This window comes from Oncorhynchus mykiss, chromosome 13, assembly GCF_013265735.2.
Source record: "Oncorhynchus mykiss isolate Arlee chromosome 13, USDA_OmykA_1.1, whole genome shotgun sequence".
NCBI lineage: Eukaryota > Metazoa > Chordata > Actinopteri > Salmoniformes > Salmonidae > Oncorhynchus > Oncorhynchus mykiss.
The window spans coordinates 68,850,750-68,867,574 of NC_048577.1; the positions used below are offsets into that span (position 1 = coordinate 68,850,750).

The 16,825-nt window shown below is 44.0% G+C and overlaps 3 protein-coding genes across 7 annotated transcripts in view; 1 reads left to right on the plus strand and 2 right to left on the minus strand.

The window, feature by feature from the left end:
* LOC110512740 (tubulin-specific chaperone D-like) overlaps positions 1 to 5,308 on the minus strand; it is a 141,869-nt gene extending 136,561 nt beyond the window's left edge. For all 3 annotated transcript variants that reach the window (XM_036941974.1, XM_036941975.1, XM_036941976.1), the window contains exons 1-5: positions 5,180 to 5,308; positions 4,672 to 4,864; positions 4,411 to 4,461; positions 4,207 to 4,304; positions 2,863 to 2,964 (exon numbers count right to left, since the gene is read on the minus strand). In XM_036941974.1, the coding sequence (XP_036797869.1) occupies positions 2,863 to 2,964; positions 4,207 to 4,304; positions 4,411 to 4,461; positions 4,672 to 4,855 (435 nt within the window). In that variant the 5' untranslated portion in view covers positions 4,856 to 4,864; positions 5,180 to 5,308. The remainder of the gene's footprint in view (positions 1 to 2,862; positions 2,965 to 4,206; positions 4,305 to 4,410; positions 4,462 to 4,671; positions 4,865 to 5,179) is intronic.
* Positions 5,309 to 6,032: 724 nt separating this feature from the next.
* kt3k (Ketosamine-3-kinase) lies at positions 6,033 to 10,695 on the minus strand. 3 transcript variants are annotated; one of them, XM_036939713.1, is made up of 6 exons: positions 10,412 to 10,695; positions 8,572 to 8,723; positions 7,914 to 8,005; positions 7,533 to 7,606; positions 7,107 to 7,229; positions 6,033 to 6,866 (listed from the first exon to the last, which is right to left on the minus strand). In XM_036939713.1, the coding sequence occupies exons 1-6, from the start codon at positions 10,550 to 10,552 to the stop codon at positions 6,525 to 6,527; spliced, it is 924 nt and encodes a 307-aa protein (XP_036795608.1). In that variant the 5' UTR covers positions 10,553 to 10,695; the 3' UTR covers positions 6,033 to 6,524.
* A 27-nt stretch (positions 10,696 to 10,722) lies between these two features.
* Positions 10,723 to 15,110, plus strand: arl16 (ADP-ribosylation factor-like 16). Its single transcript, XM_036941979.1, has 5 exons — positions 10,723 to 10,987; positions 11,364 to 11,422; positions 11,522 to 11,638; positions 13,483 to 13,598; positions 14,712 to 15,110. Exons 1-5 carry the CDS (start codon positions 10,927 to 10,929, stop codon positions 14,875 to 14,877), a joined length of 519 nt encoding a protein of 172 aa, XP_036797874.1. The 5' UTR covers positions 10,723 to 10,926; the 3' UTR covers positions 14,878 to 15,110.
* The last annotated feature ends 1,715 nt before the right edge of the window (positions 15,111 to 16,825 follow it).

Sequence of the window (16,825 nt, forward strand, 5' to 3'; positions counted from 1 at the left end):
TACTCCTTGTTCACCCACGACTGCATGGCCACGCACGACAACACCATACTAACGTTTTCAGACTAGACAACGGTGGTAGGCCTGAACACTGACGACGATGAAACAGCCTAAAAGGGAGGAGGTCAGAGACCTGGCGGTGTGGTGCTAGGACAACAACCTCTCCCTCAACGTCAGAAAGACAAAGGAGCTGATTGTGGACTACAGGAAACGGAGGGCTGAGCCACGTCCCCATTTACATGGACCTGGCTGTACTGGAGCGGGTCGAGAGCTCCAAGTCCCTCATGTGTCCACATCACTAAGGATCTACCATAGTCCACACACACCAACACAGTCGTGAAGAGGGCACAACAACGCCTCTTCCCCCTCAGGAGGCTGAAAAGATTTGGCATGGGTCCTCAGACCCTCAAAACGTTCTACAGCTGACTCAGTACTGGTACCCCGTGTATAAAGCCATGTTATTATTGACTCAGTACTGGTACCCCGTGTATAAAGCCATGTTATTATTGACTCAGTACTGGTACCCCGTGTATAAAGCCATGTTATTATTGACTCAGTACTGGTACCCCGTGTATAAAGCCATGTTATTATTGACTCAGTACTGGTACCCCGTGTATAAAGCCATTTTATTATTGACTCAGTACTGGTACCCCGTGTATAAAGCCATGTTATTATTGACTCAGTACTGGTACCCCGTGTATAAAGCCATGTTATTATTGACTCAGTACTGGTACCCCGTGTATAAAGCCATGTTATTATTGACTCAGTACTGGTACCCCGTGTATAAAGCCATGTTATTATTGACTCAGTACTGGTACCCCGTGTATAAAGCCATGTTATTATTGACTCAGTACTGGTACCCCGTGTATAAAGCCATGTTATTATTGACTCAGTACTGGTACCCCGTGTATAAAGCCATGTTATTATTGACTCAGTACTGGTACCCCGTGTATAAAGCCATGTTATTATTGACTCAGTACTGGTACCCCGTGTATAAAGCCATGTTATTATTGACTCAGTACTGGTACCCCGTGTATAAAGCCATGTTATTATTGACTCAGTACTGGTACCCCGTGTATAAAGCCATGTTATTATTGACTCAGTACTGGTACCCCGTGTATAAAGCCATGTTATTATTGACTCAGTACTGGTACCCCGTGTATAAAGCCATGTTATTATTGACTCAGTACTAGTACCCCGTGTATAAAGCCATGTTATTATTGACTCAGTACTGGTACCCCGTGTATAAAGCCATGTTATTATTGACTCAGTACTAGTACCCCGTGTATAAAGCCATGTTATTATTGACTCAGTACTGGTACCCCGTGTATAAAGCCATGTTATTATTGACTCAGTACTGGTACCCCGTGTAAAAAGCCATGTTATTATTGACTCAGTACTAGTACCCGTGTATAAAGCCATGTTATTATTGACTCAGTACTGGTACCCCGTGTATAAAGCCATGTTATTATTGACTCAGTACTAGTACCCCGTGTATAAAGCCATGTTATTATTGACTCAGTACTGGTACCCCGTGTAAAGGGCCTGTAAGTCAGCGTTTCACTGTAAATCCACTTCATATAATACATTAAACAGCTTGGAAGTCAACCGTTACATCCCTATGGGCCTAATCTAGAACGTAAACAGTTGAATCCATATGGGCCTAATCTAGAACGTAAACAGTTGAATCCCTATGGGCCTAATCTAGAACGTAAACAGTTGAATCCCTATAGGCCTAATCTAGAACGTAAACAGTTGAATCCCTATGGGCCTAATCTAGAACGTAAACAGTTGAATCCCTATGGGCCTAATCTAGAACGTAAACAGTTGAATCCCTATGGGCCTAATCTAGAACGTAAACAGTTGAATCCCTATAGGCCTAATCTAGAACGTAAACAGTTGAATCCCTATGGGCCTAATCTAGAACGTAAACAGTTGAATCCCTATAGGCCTAATCTAGACAGTAAACAGTTGAATCCCTATGGGCCTAATCTAGACAGTAAACAGTTGAATCCCTATAGGCCTAATCTAGACAGTAAACAGTTGAATCCCTATAGGCCTAATCTAGAACGTAAACAGTTGAATCCCTATAGGCCTAATCTAGACAGTAAACAGTTGAATCCCTATGGGCCTAATCTAGACAGTAAACAGTTGAATCCCTATAGGCCTAATCTAGACAGTAAACAGTTGAATCCCTATAGGCCTAATCTAGAACGTAAACAGTTGAATCCCTATAGGCCTAATCTAGACAGTAAACAGTTGAATCCCTATAGGCCTAATCTAGAAGGTAAACAGTTGAATCCCTATAGGCCTAATCTAGACAGTAAACAGTTGAATCCCTATAGGCCTAATCTAGAACGTAAACAGTTGAATCCCTATAGGCCTAATCTAGACAGTAAACAGTTGAATCCCTATAGGCCTAATCTAGAAGGTAAACAGTTGAATCCCTATAGGCCTAATCTAGACAGTAAACAGTTGAATCCCTATGGGCCTAATCTAGAAGGTAAACAGTTGAATCCCTATGGGCCTAATCTAGAAAGTAAACAGTTGAATCCCTATAGGCCTAATCTAGAAAGTAAACAGTTGAATCCCTATAGGCCTAATCTAGAAAGTAAACAGTTGAATCCCTATAGGCCTAATCTAGAAAGCAACAAGAGGGTAAAATCAATGGATACTCTGCTTATGAATGTGCAATGTAATGTTTATCAATGTATAGTTTATGAAGGTACCCTTCAAGTAAAGGGTTATCCTTCCATTGAGGTCTTGTAACATGAGAAATCAGGGGGTCTAAACATTAGCTACTGGGCTAGGACGTGGTAGGCCCACCTTCTGTTGACGACTCGTAACTAAGAAATTCAGGCTCACCTCTGGGTCTCTGGGGTCCTGTCGACACAGGAGGTCCAGGACTGGCTGGAGATCAGCCACCTCATGGGGGAAGAGCTGCATGAAGATCTTATACCCTCTCACCTGACCGAGACAAAAACACCTGAGTTAGAGGAGTCTGCCTTGTCCCAACTGCTCAGGCTGAGAAAGCTGAGATACCACCACACTTCTAACTGTAGCCAGAGGCGATAGGGTAAGACACCACTGAATCAACACACACAACAGAACGCTGGGCTTCACAAACTGAACTCTTACTATCTGTGTGATGATGTAGATGAATCCATCTGTCTGTAGTTACCTTGGAGATAAATCCATCTGTCTGTAGTTACCTTGGAGATTAATCCATCTGTCTGTAGTTACCTTGGAGATGAATCTGTCTGTCTGTAGTTACCTTGGAGATTAATCTGTCTGTCTGTAGTTACCTTGGAGATGTAGATGAATCCATCTGTCTGTAGTTACCTTGGAGATGAATCCATCTGTCTGTAGTTACCTTGGAGATGTAGATGAATCCATCTGTCTGTAGTTACCTTGGAGATGTAGATGAATCCATCTGTCTGTAGTTACCTTGGAGATGTAGATGAATCCATCTGTCTGTAGTTACCTTGGAGATGTAGATGAATCCACCTGTCTGCAGTTACCTTGGAGATTAATCCATCTGTCTGTAGTTACCTTGGAGATGAATCCATCTGTCTGTAGTTACCTTGGAGATGAATCTGTCTGTCTGTTGTTACCTTGGAGATGAATCCATCTGTCTGTAGTTACCTTGGAGATGTAGATGAATCCATCTGTCTGTAGTTACCTTGGAGATGAATCCGTCTGTCTGTAGTTACCTTGGAGATGATGTAGATTAATCCATCTGTCTGTAGTTACCTTGGAGATGTAGATGAATCTATCTGTCTGTAGTTACCTTGGAGATTAATCTGTCTGTCTGTAGTTACCTTGGAGATGTAGATGAATCCATCTGTCTGTAGTTACCTTGGAGATTAATCTGTCTGTCTGTAGTTACCTTGGAGATGATGTAGATGAATCAATCTGTCTGTAGTTACCTTGGAGATGATGTAGAGGAATCCATATGCCTGTAGTTACCTTGAAGATGATGTAGAGGAATCCATCTGCCTGTAGTTACCTTGGAGATTATGTAGAGGAATCCATCTGCCTGTAGTTACCTTGGAGATGATGTAGAGGAATCCATCTGCCTGTAGTTACCTTGGAGATGATGTAGAGGAATCCATCTGTCTGTAGTTACCTTGGAGATGATGTAGATGAATCCATATGCCTGTAGTTACCTTGGAGATGATGTAGATGAATCCATATGCCTGTAGTTACCTTGGAGATGATGTAGAGGAATTTGAAGCCCAGGTGTACCAGTAGAGGAGGAGACTGCTCACTCCTGATGAGCTCCAACAGCAGGTTCAACATCCACTCTGTGGTCACAGGAAAGAAACTGTCATCATCATGCTATCCTAACAAGCCCATGTTTCACTAAAGCAGAATAGCATGTGATGTGCTGTGTGTGTGTAGTGTTGTTACCCAGATGTGGATCCAGAAGATGGGGCTGCTCCTGATAACGGTCCATTATCACTGTAGAAAAAAAAGAACTGGTCAACATAAAGTTGTTGACTTTTCTTTCCCTGCTTATGATTGTGGTATGTCTAAGTTATGAATATATTAAAACTGATGTCTGTAGATGGTACACGCATTTAGGCCTAAAGCCCACAGACTGTTCCATGCAAGACTGGATCAATTTGGCCACAACAACAACAGACTAAACATGTAGAGTATGAATCTCACCGAGGAACCTCTCGATGGCTGACTCCAGTGTCACGATGTTCTCGTGAACCACTGGTAGGCTGGAGATCAGGGCTCGAATCTCAGTGCTCTCGGTAAAACCTCCCAAGACACTGGTTTTAGCGATCACCTCGGGCTCCCCGCCGCCGCCTCCATCCTCCCCGGAATCCATGTCGGTCTGGGCCATTATAGATGCCTAGATTACCGGTACATTTCATGCACTTGGTTATATGCATGTCTAATGTCCACTGCTTAAACACACGTCTACATAATAGCTAGCAAGTGTAGCTAGCTTGCCTTGAAGTTTTGATAGCTAGATGAGAAAGGTGTGACTTCTAGCATGGGTGTGTCAATGATTTGCGTTCTATTCATGCCGATACTAGCCAATGATGCTAGCTAACTAGCTAGTGCTGTTGGTTGGCATGTTGCAACAGAAATCAAACAGCATTTGAGTGATCAGTGAACACACACAACTCATACATTTGGTTATCGTAGGCATATGAATGCATACCTGTAGTTGTGAAAATTCTGTCCGGAAAATGTATTATTATAACTTCAGATAATGATGATCACGCAGTGGCCGATGTCTGTTATCTGTTGTGAAGTTTGCACGTTGCTACACCCTACAGTACGTTATGCGATTGGGGACAAAAAAGCGTTTCGTTAATGAGGGACGCGCCACACCAAAGAGGTTCACGCGTCAGACTTTTTCAGAGGTGGAAATATTATCTCACCTCATGTATATTATGAAAATATAAATAAAAATACACTGAGTCTACAAAACATTAACAACACCTGCTCTTTCCATGACATAGACTGACCAGGTGAATCCAGGTGAAAGCTATGATCCCTTATTGATGTCACCTGTTAAATTCACTTCAATCAGTGTAGATAAAGGAGAGGAGACAGGTAAAACAATGATTTTTAAGCCTATTGAGACAACTGAGACATGGATTGTGTATCTGTTGCCATTCAGAGGGTGAATGGGCAAGACAAATTTAAGTGCCTTTGAACGGGGTATGGTAGTAGGTGCCAGTCACACCGGTTTGTGTCAAGAACTGCAACGCTGCTGGGTTTTTCACGCTCAACAGTTTCCCGTGTGTATCAAGAATGGTCCACCACCCAAAGGACAACCAACTTGACACAACTGTGGGAAGCATTGGAGTCAACATCAGTCAGTATCCCTGTGGAACACATCTGACACCTTGTAGAGTCCGTGGCCTGGCGAATTGAGGCTGTCCTGGGGGGCAAAAGGGGGGCGCAAATCAATATTAGGAAGGTGTTCTTAATGTTTTGTAAACTCAGTGTATAGTGCCCTTTATTAGGTTATTGTCCTTATTGAGGTATTCAAACCGTAGTGTATATTGGTCACGAAACAGGAAGTAATGTACTTTATTTAGCATTGCATTCTTAGTGTTAACACAGCTTTTAACAAAGCTGACTGTTACAACTCAAACAGATCACAACCTTGCTTGCTGTTATGTTTATTTAAGCAAATGGATGTGCAATACTCTATGTTTCGTCTCACACTAGAGCATTAAAATCACTTCTGCTTTCAAACAGCTGTGGAATGTTAGCTCAAACATTTTTTTTATTCTTCAAGCATTTCAAGATAAAGAGGAATATGGAATGGGTTTTCGTGGAATCTCTCTTCTATACCATAGGATCATAGTTGTCTTGTTTCTTGCATTTGGAAATACCTAATATTATGACCCAAAAATGATTTGTTCCCTTCTGGATGGAAGACTGTGTGAGGTCATTCAAGCTGGTCAGTGTCATTGGTGTGTCTATGTTTTGCAGAGCATTATGGGTAGTGTAGTTGTACATCATGCTACTGGCACATATATGATCAGTGGTCAGTATTTGACCAGATCCTTCATGATCCTCAGCGAGGACCCTCTGTATCCTCCACCAAAGTGATTCCAGTGGTTCAGATAGTGGAAGAGTTGATACAGCTGATTCCTCGTCTCGAACCCCGGGGCCTTGGGGATCTTGTTGTTGTACCCAGAGTAGAAGGAGTCGCTGAACCCTCCGAACATCCCGGCGATGCCCAGCTCGTACTCAGCGTGGCCGTAGAAGGAGGCGGGGTCGAAAATGACAGGGCCGTCAGGACACTCTGCTACGTTTCCACCCCACAGGTCCCCGTGAAGCAGGGCGGGGAACACCTCCATGTCGGTAAATAGCTGAGGGATTTTCAGCTAAGGAGAGGAGATATCAGACAGAAGATCAATCACCCATGAAGTCCTCTCAGATCTGAAAAGGGACATAAGGCATAGGAGTAAGGGCTTGGTTTGGAATTGGAGATAGTATAGAACCTTATGGAGCTGGTGCTGTAGTCTGTGTTATTGTTACATGTAGCTTGTACCATAGTTACCTGTAGTTACCTAGTTATATTGTTACCTGTAGCTAGGACCATAGTTACCTAGTTACATAGTTACCTGTAGCTGGGACCATAGTTCCCTGGCCTCTCTGTCTCCATAAGACTTCTCCACCATGTTGAGTTGGTGCTGTAGTCTGTGCTGAGAGTAGAATGTTACCCAGTCACTCTGCCACTCATTCTCCTGATGAGAGAGAGAGAGAGACTAAGAGAGGTTAGAAAGTGGAACTCTGATAACCTGCCTATTTTTAATGACATTTTTCTCATCCAGTTGTTCTTTAAATCCCATGGTGAAGGCACAGAGACATTGATGGTTTAACCAGACTTGGAGCTGTATATAAAGTGTGGAACTATCTTTATTTAGATTGATAACATACAGTTTAAATCCCACGTTACCACATATTCCAGTCTCGTATTCACTAGTGGGGAAAGGTGGAAATCTAGTTGTGTCTCCCAATATCAGACGATCTGTTGCATAGTAGCTCACCTGAGGGAGGTATCCACAGCAAGTGGGAACCTGGAACCCAAACTGGTCAATGACAGGAACATCAGCTCCTTTTCCTGTGTACATTTAAATGACAGCAACATCAGCTCCTTTTCCTGTGTACATTTAAATGACAGGAACATCAGCTCCTTTTCCTGTTTACATTTAAATGACAGGAACATCAGCTCCTTTTCCTGTTTACATTTAAATGACAGGAACATCAGCTCCTTTTTCCATATCCATTTAGTAGAGTGGTGAGTGAAGGCATGCAGTAGTCTGATGTTATATATGTGAGAAAGTTACACTTCTAAACTGTTTTAAACTGTATGAATTGTTTTACCCCAAAATCAATCAATCAATCAATCAATGGACTAGGTGAGTTACCAACTGTCTGCTGTTCCTTGTTCTGTCTGTCCCTGCGTCTCTGGTTGTGTAGGTGCAGGTCAGCCAGACGCTCTCCCAGCTGCTTAGAGTGCCTGGGGGAATCAATCGGACAATCATTAACACACTCAATCATCACAATAAAGTCTGACATAACAATAATACTTTACTAATGCATACAGAAGAAGAACAACAGGAAGAAGAATAACAGGAAGGAGAAGAAGATAAAGGAAGAAGATGAAGAAGAAGAAGAAGATAAAGGAAGAATAAGATAAAGGAAGAAGAAGAATATTAAGAAAGAAGATGAAAATAAAGGAAGAAGATGAAGAAGAAGAACAGGAAGAAGATGAACAACAGATAAAGGAAGAAGAAGAAGAACAGGCAGGAGAAGATAAAGAAAGAAGAAGAAGATAAAGGAAGAAGAAGAAGAACAGGAAGGAGAAGATAAAGAAGAAGAAGATAAAGGAAGAAGATGAAGAACAGGAAGGAGAAGATAAAGGAAGAAGATGAAGAAGAAGAAGATAAAGAAAGAAGAAGAAGATAAAGAAAGAAAGAAGAAGATGGAGAAGAAGATAAAGGAAGAAGATGAAGAAGCAGAAGAAGAAGAAGGAAAGAAAGGTCAAAGACGTGTATTAAACAGTGTATGAGGAGATCCTCTTACCTGCTGAGACCCCTCATGTCAACATGTTCCATGACGAACACAGCCCCTCCTGTATCCAGCTCTATCACCTTGACAGGCTTGGGGACCTTCACTGTGTCTGTCATGACGATGGCTTCCAAGCTAGCCAACTCCCCATCAAACATACGCTTCGCCTGGGGGACGAGGATAAGACATGTGATGGTCATCGTGACATTGACCAAGGAATTACACCATACCTTTGTGATGAAATTTATTGTACAGACAAAGTGATGACAGCAGAGGAGGCTGCTGGGGGGAGGATGGCTCATAATAATGGCTGAAATGGAGTTTAATGACTGGAATGGAGTGAATGGGATGGTATCAAACGCATGGTATTTGATGCCATTCCATTAACTCCATTCCGGCCATTATTATGAGCTGTCCTCCCTTCAGCAGCCTCCACGGGACTACACCTACCATGGAAGTAGTCTAGCAGCCTCCACGGGACTACACCTACCATGGAAGTAGTCTAGCAGCCTCCACGGGACTACACCTACCATGGAAGTAGTCTAGCAGCCTCCACGGGACTATACCTACCATGGAAGTAGTCTAGCAGCCTCCACGGGACTATACCTACCATGGAAGTAGTCTAGCAGCCTCCACGGGACTATACCTACCATGGAAGTAGTCTAGCAGCCTCCACGGGACTACACCTACCATGGAAGTAGTCTAGCAGCCTCCACGGGACTATACCTACCATGGAAGTAGTCTAGCAGCCTCCACGGGACTACACCTACCATGGAAGTAGTCTAGCAGCCTCCACGGGACTACACCTACCATGGAAGTAGTCTAGCAGCCTCCACGGGACTACACCTACCATGGAAGTAGTCTAGCAGCCTCCACGGGACTACACCTACCATGGAAGTAGTCTAGCAGCCTCCACGGGACTACACCTACCATGGAAGTAGTCTAGCAGCCTCCACGGGACTACACCTCTACCATGGAAGTCGTCTAGCAGCCTCCACAGGACTACACCTACCATGGAAGTAGTCTAGCAGCCTCCACAGGACTACACCTACCATGGAAGTAGTCTAGCAGCCTCCACGGGACTACACCTACCATGGAAGTAGTCTAGCAGCCTCCACGGGACTACACCTACCATGGAAGTAGTCTAGCAGCCTCCACGGGACTACACCTCTACCATGGAAGTCGTCTAGCAGCCTCCACAGGACTACACCTACCATGGAAGTAGTCTAGCAGCCTCCACAGGACTACACCTACCATGGAAGTAGTCTAGCAGCCTCCACGGGACTACACCTACCATGGAACTAGTCTAGCAGCCTCCACGGGACTACACCTACCATGGAAGTAGTCTAGCAGCCTCCACGGGACTACACCTCTACCATGGAAGTCGTCTAGCAGCCTCCACAGGACTACACCTACCATGGAAGTAGTCTAGCAGCCTCCACAGGACTACACCTACCATGGAAGTAGTCTAGCAGCCTCCACGGGACTACACCTACCATGGAACTAGTCTAGCAGCCTCCAGAGAAGGCAGTTCATGACTTTTCAGCGGTCAGGATTAGGACAGCCCATCACATAAAACCCTCCGGCTCTGTGCACAACAACAGCGCTCTGATTTCAACCATCACATGACTGGATGGCTCCATTGTGAATCCTAATCCTTTGCTCTCAGAGTGCTGACTACTGTAATTCATTTGATAGCGTGTAGCCAAATAGCCTGCAACAAAATATGGTTTGATATTTCTAACAAATGATCCTTATTAGGCTACTATTTTACAGTGATAATCTATTTTGAGTGACTTCATATGTCAATGTAAAGGCATGCAGTATGGAATTAGTAATGAAGTAAATGAAGAACCTGACTCTTGTGGTTGATCTTGACAAACACTCTCCCGTGGTCAGTGTCAAAGCTCTGTCCCTGGCTGATACAACCTCCTCCAGAATGGCCAGTTGACTTCAGCATGGATGTTCCCAGCTCCTTCTTTAGCTGCGCTTCCATGGCTGTTCTCCAAGATGCTCTCCAAACGCTTGAAGAAGAACCTATTGATCTTGTTTGACTCCCAAACTTCTTTAGGGTTGACTCCCACTCCTGTAGCTGTCTGTTTTATGTTTTGACAACTGGGTGGAAGAGGCGTGGCTTGTTTTCGAAGGAACGGAAGTGATTCAATGTTTTGGTTCCGGGTCCGTCGGTGATGAAATAACTAATGAGAAATTGGATTTGCAAAGATTTGCTTCTTATTTGTGCAAACATAGCAACTAAAGTTGATCATATGAGCGTCGCCATGGTGTCAAAGTAAGCTGGAGAGGCTTGCTTGCTAGCTAACTAGTCTCGACAAGTTTGATACGGATCAAGTCTTTGTTGGTTTATACGAAATGTGTTTGCTGCTCGGTGCAACCGGTGTTGGAAAAACTCTTCTCTTGAAACGTTTACAGAATATCCTTTAAAATTAACCAGCATTGAGATTGATTTAGTGTGCCTTTCAAATTAACCAGCATTGAGATTGATTTAGCAAGCAAACAAGATAATAAGCTAACGTTTGCGAGCTAGCAATTATGACCATGGATGCGTCTCAATAATCTGTGGCTTCCTTTCCTCGTATCCTCTTCTTCCTCTCCTTCATCTGATGACAGTTTTCCAATACACATCCACCTTATTCTTCTTCTCACCTATCCTGTGTTTTAATATCAGTGCGAATGAAGAAGGAGAAGAGACTTGAGAAGAATCAGCCCATGTCTCACTTCAATATGTATCTTCAGAGTACATTTCCATGCTACAGTGTCTATTTTATCACCCTTAACAGACTATTCACAGCTCAGTGTGAGAGATGGCACAACTGATTTAGGGGAACCCCCTGTTACTCTACCTACGGTGAGTCCATTCGGTATTCACCACAGTGATTGTTGTGTCGGTCACCATTTGAGGGTGTCTTAAACAGAAAGGGTACTATTATGTCTCCCTCTGTTACAGGTGGGCACCAACCTGACAGACCTGACTCTGAAGAGGAAGAGGGTGACTGTGAGAGAGCTGGGAGGCTGTATGAGTCCTATCTGGCCCAGTTACTATACGGACTGCTCCTCTGTCATCGTGAGTCCAGAACCACATCCATACAGTGTATAAGTCTCCCCGAGGAGCGCAGCTGTCTAAGGCACTACAGTCCCTGGTGCAAATACAGGATGTATCGCATCCGGCTGTGATTGGGAGTCCCATAAGGCGGCGCATAATTGGCCCAGCATCGTCTGGGTTTGGCAGTGGTCGGCCGTCATTGTAAATAAGAATTTGTTCTTAACTGACATGCCTAGTTAAATAAATGTTAAATAAAAAAGTTGAGTTAATATATCTACTCTGAAGAAGAAGAGGGTGACTGTGAGCGAGCTGGGGTGGGTCAATACATCTCTCTTATTGTCCATAGACATTTTATGAATTAAACCTTTACACATTCAGGTTTGTCAAATTGAAATCAAATATCTTTAGCAAGAGCACCCTAGTCCAACATGGCAGCAGCATGAGAACCACGTCATGACTTCTATACAGGAAGACGACGTTCCTCTCAATTTGGAAATAATTCCTTGTAAATGTTCAGAATAACCTCAATAATACTTTGTACACATATTCCATCGATGGTTTAAGTTTAATGCAAAAATAGTCAATATTTCTATATGATTAATAAGCAAAGCTTCTCTGATCAGAAATAGAGATCAACCAGGGGTATGAACAGGCTAATATCACTACAGTACACATGGTAGACCATCAGCCCACTAAACTGGGAGATCAACCAGAGGTATGAACAGGCTAATATCACTGCACTACACGGTAGACCATCAGCCCACTAAACTGGGAGATCAACCAGAGGTATGAACAGGCTAATATCACTGCACTACACGGTAGACCATCAGCCCACTAAACTGGGAGATCAACCAGGGGTATGAACAGGCTAATATCACTGCACTACACGGTAGACCATCAGCCCACTAAACTGGGAGATCAACCAGAGGTATGAACAGGCTAATATCACTGCACTACACGGTAGACCATCAGCCCACTAAACTGGGAGATCAACCAGGGGTATGAACAGGCTAATATCACTGCACTACACGGTAGACCATCAGCCCACTAAACTGGGAGATCAACCAGAGGTATGAACAGGCTAATATCACTGCACTACACGGTAGACCATCAGCCCACTAAACTGGGAGATCAACCAGAGGTATGAACAGGCTAATATCACTACAGTACACACGGTAGACCATCAGCCCACTAAACTGGGAGATCAACCAGAGGTACGAACAGGCTAATATCACTGCACTACACGGTAGACCATCAGCCCACTAAACTGGGAGATCAACCAGGGGTATGAACAGGCTAATATCACTACACTACACACGGTAGACCATCAGCCCACTAAACTGGGAGATCAACCAGAGGTATGAACAGGCTAATATCACTACACTACACACGGTAGACCATCAGCCCACTAAACTGGGAGATCAACCAGAGGTATGAACAGGCTAATATCACTGCACTACACGGTAGACCATCAGCCCACTAAACTGGGAGATCAACCAGGGGTATGAACAGGCTAATATCACTGCACTACACGGTAGACCATCAGCCCACTAAACTGGGAGATCAACCAGAGGTATGAACAGGCTAATATCACTGCACTACACGGTAGACCATCAGCCCACTAAACTGGGAGATCAACCAGAGGTATGAACAGGCTAATATCACTGCACTACACGGTAGACCATCAGCCCACTAAACTGGGAGATCAACCAGGGGTATGAACAGGCTAATATCACTGCACTACACGGTAGACCATCAGCCCACTAAACTGGGAGATCATCTGTGCATTCTGCATCATTTCAGGCTTGTCGACTGCAGGCATGAAATGATTTAAAATCAAATCATTGTGTTTGTTCTCTATATAGTTCATGGTGGACTCTGCTAACACCACCCAGATCTCGTCGTCCTGTATCCAGCTCCTGTCTGTCCTCTCTGCTGAACCTCTCCACACAGCCTCTGTCCTGGTTATCTTCAACAAGAGGTCCTGCCTGTAGTAACACACTACACTGCACATTCTCTGGCCAAGATCACAGTGGATTTTTGAGACAAAACATTCAGATAGAAACGTAATGAATAGATGTGACACGATCCCTTATTCTCTACATGACAGACAATCAGGTTCTGTTCAGCAAAATACAGTTCTATCGGAATGTTTTTGCAACATTGCACCTTACTGGACAGACTCCTGGCTACGAACCAGACGTACAGTCAGGAGGTCCATAAATATTTGGACATTGAACAAGTTGTCATTTTGGCTCTGTACGCCACCACATTGGATTTGAAAGGAAACAATCTATATGAGCTGAACGTGCAGACTTTCATCTTTAATTTGTTGCCAGGTCGCAGTTGTAAATGAGAACTTGTTCTCAACTTGCCTACCTGGTTAAATAAAGTTGAAATAAAATCAAAAATTTGAAGGTACTGTATTTACCTCCAAATCAGGTGTAGGAATTATACCACTTTTTATATGTGGTCCCCCCCCCCCCCCATTTTAGGGGCTCAAAAGTAATTGGACAAACGTAACAATCATCGATTAAATTGTGAGTTTTAATACTTGGTGGCAACTCCTTTGCCGTCAATGACTGCCTGAAGTCTGGAACCCATAGACATCACCAGATGCTGGGTTTCATCCCTGGTGATGCTCTGCCAGGGCTTTACTGCAGCTGTCTTCAGTTCCTGTTCCTCTTCAGTTCCTCTTCACTACTGTTTGGTAAAGACCCTCAAATTAAAGCTGAACGTCTGCATTTTCAGCTCATCTTCAATCTAATTTCAACTCCAAAATGCTGCGTTAGACAGCTACAATAATAATAACTTGGTCAATGTCCAAATATTTATGGACCTGACTGTGTCCAATTCCTCCCAATATACTCCCACATTAAATGCTTTTTTCCCCCACCTCGTTGCATGACTATCAACAAACCGTTTCTCTCCCTCCCTGCAAATTTTCTGACTGATTGTCTTCCCCTCGCGACCTCCATTGTACCATGAGTCTAGTAGAGATAAACTTTATTTGCCTCCTTTACATAAATGAAACAGTGCCTCTCCCTCGCTTTGCAAATGTCTTAACCCTTTCTCCATCCCACCCTTCCTCCAGGGACCTCCCTTGTACCATGAGTCTCGTAGAGATGATGTCACTGTTCAGGATGGATGACATCATCGCCTCTGCCACCCAGCCAATCACGACCGTGGAACTGAGCGCTCGTTCCGGCCAGGGACTCCAGGAGGTGTTGGGCTGGCTGGACTCCACCCTGACTGACTGACAAGAGTGATGTCATAGAAGCATCTTCCTTCCAGGAAACAGTTCCTCATTGCTGGTGCTTTCAAGACAACTGGGAACTCTGGGAAAAAATACGAGGTCAAATCATGACGTCAGTGATTTTCAGGTCAGAAAGTCGGTGCTGTAGGAGGCCCGAGTTCCCGAGTTGGAATTTCAAGTTGGATGACCGTAAAAAAAATAACAGTTATCTTGAACGCACTGAGTTCCCAGTTGCTTTGAACGCACTGAGGTCAGAGATTTCTGAGTTCCCAGTTGCTTTGAACGCACTGAGGTCAGAGATTTCTGAGTTCCCAGTTGCTTTGAACGCACTGAGGTCAGAGATTTCTGAGTTCCCAGTTGCTTTGAACGCACTGAGGTCAGAGATTTCTGAGTTCCCAGTTGCTTTGAACGCACTGAGGTCAGAGATTTCTGAGTTCCCAGTTGCTTTGAACGCACTGAAGTCAGAGATTTCTGAGTTCCCAGTTGCTTTGAACGCAGCATAAGTGACGTCATTGTCACGGAACTTGGAATGATGTCACCGCCAACTGGAAAGTGAGGGTGTGCCGTATCTCACGCCGTCACACATGAATCCTGTTGGCAAGAAGATGTCCTCATCCTCATGATCTCAGCACACCAAGAATGATGCTGTCATTCACATGGCATCACGTCTTATTGAGGAGGCCTGATATGAATGGCATCGCGTCTTATTGAGGAGGCCTGTTATGAATGCTTTTATGGCTGGAATATCATGCCTGTATTTATTGTCAGCATTCTGTATAGAGTATCTGTATAGATACTGTATAGAGTATTTGTATAGATACTGTATAGAGTATCTGTATAGAGTATCTGTATAGATACTGTATAGAGTATTTGTATAGATACTGTATCTACCAGCAGTTGTTTTTAAAGGCTGAGGGAGAACACTGTTATACAATTTGGTTAAAGTATTTCCAAACAGGGAAATGCATAATCATGTGTGCAGTAGTGTCCTCGATGTAGCCTAACTATACTGGAGTAGTGTCCTCGATGTAGCCTAACTATACTGGAGTAGTGTCCTCGATGTAGCCTAACTATACTGGAGTAGTGTCCTCGATGTAGCCTAACTATGCTGGAGTAGTGTCCTCGATGTAGCCTAACTATACTGGAGTAGTGTCCTCGATGTAGCCTAACTATGCTGGAGTAGTGTCCTCGATGTAGCCTAACTATACTGGAGTAGTGTCCTCGATGTAGCCTAACTATACTGGAGTACTGTCCTCGATGTAGCCTAACTATACTGGAGTAGTGTCCTCGATGTAGCCTAACTATACTGGAGTAGTGTCCTCGATGTAGCCTAACTATACTGGAGTAGTGTCCTCGATGTAGCCTAACTATGCTGGAGTAGTGTCCTCGATGTAGCCTAACTATACTGGAGTAGTGTCCTCGATGTAGCCTAACTATACTGGAGTAGTGTCCTCGATGTAGCCTAACTATACTGGAGTAGTGTCCTCGATGTAGCCTAACTATACTGGAGTAGTGTCCTCGATGTAGCCTAACTATACTGGAGTAGTGTCCTCGATGTAGCCTAACTATGCTGGAGTAGTGTCCTCGATGTAGCCTAACTATGCTGGAGTAGTGTCCTCGATGTAGCCTAACTATACTGGAGTAGTGTCCTCGATGTAGCCTAACTATACTGGAGTAGTGTCCTCGATGTAGCCTAACTATACTGGAGTAGTGTCCTCGATGTAGCCTAACTATACTGGAGTAGTGTCCTCGATGTAGCCTAACTATGCTGGAGTAGTGTCCTCGATGTAGCCTAACTATGCTGGAGTAGTGTCCTCGATGTAGCCTAACTATACTGGAGTAGTGTCCTCGATGTAGCCTAACTATACTGGAGTAGTGTCCTCGATGTAGCCTAACTATACTGGAGTAGTGTCCTCGATGTAGCCTAACTATACTGGAGTAGTGTCCTCGAT

Excerpts from the sequence above, each read along its gene's own strand:
- kt3k (XM_036939713.1), bottom strand. The coding sequence starts at position 10,552 with ATGGAAGCGCAGCTAAAGAAGGAGCTGGGAACATCCATGCTGAAGTCA. Across the intron at positions 8,006-8,571 it reads GACATGAGGGGTCTCAGCAG|GCACTCTAAGCAGCTGGGAG; the intron begins GTAAGAGGATCT and ends TGATTCCCCCAG. Across the intron at positions 7,607-7,913 it reads CAAGGAACAGCAGACAGTTG|GAAAAGGAGCTGATGTTCCT; the intron begins GTAACTCACCTA and ends AAATGTACACAG.
- arl16 (XM_036941979.1), top strand. The coding sequence starts at position 10,927 with ATGTGTTTGCTGCTCGGTGCAACCGGTGTTGGAAAAACTCTTCTCTTG. Across the intron at positions 10,988-11,363 it reads TCTCTTGAAACGTTTACAGA|AGCTCAGTGTGAGAGATGGC; the intron begins ATATCCTTTAAA and ends CAGACTATTCAC. Across the intron at positions 13,599-14,711 it reads CTGGTTATCTTCAACAAGAG|GGACCTCCCTTGTACCATGA; the intron begins GTCCTGCCTGTA and ends CCCTTCCTCCAG.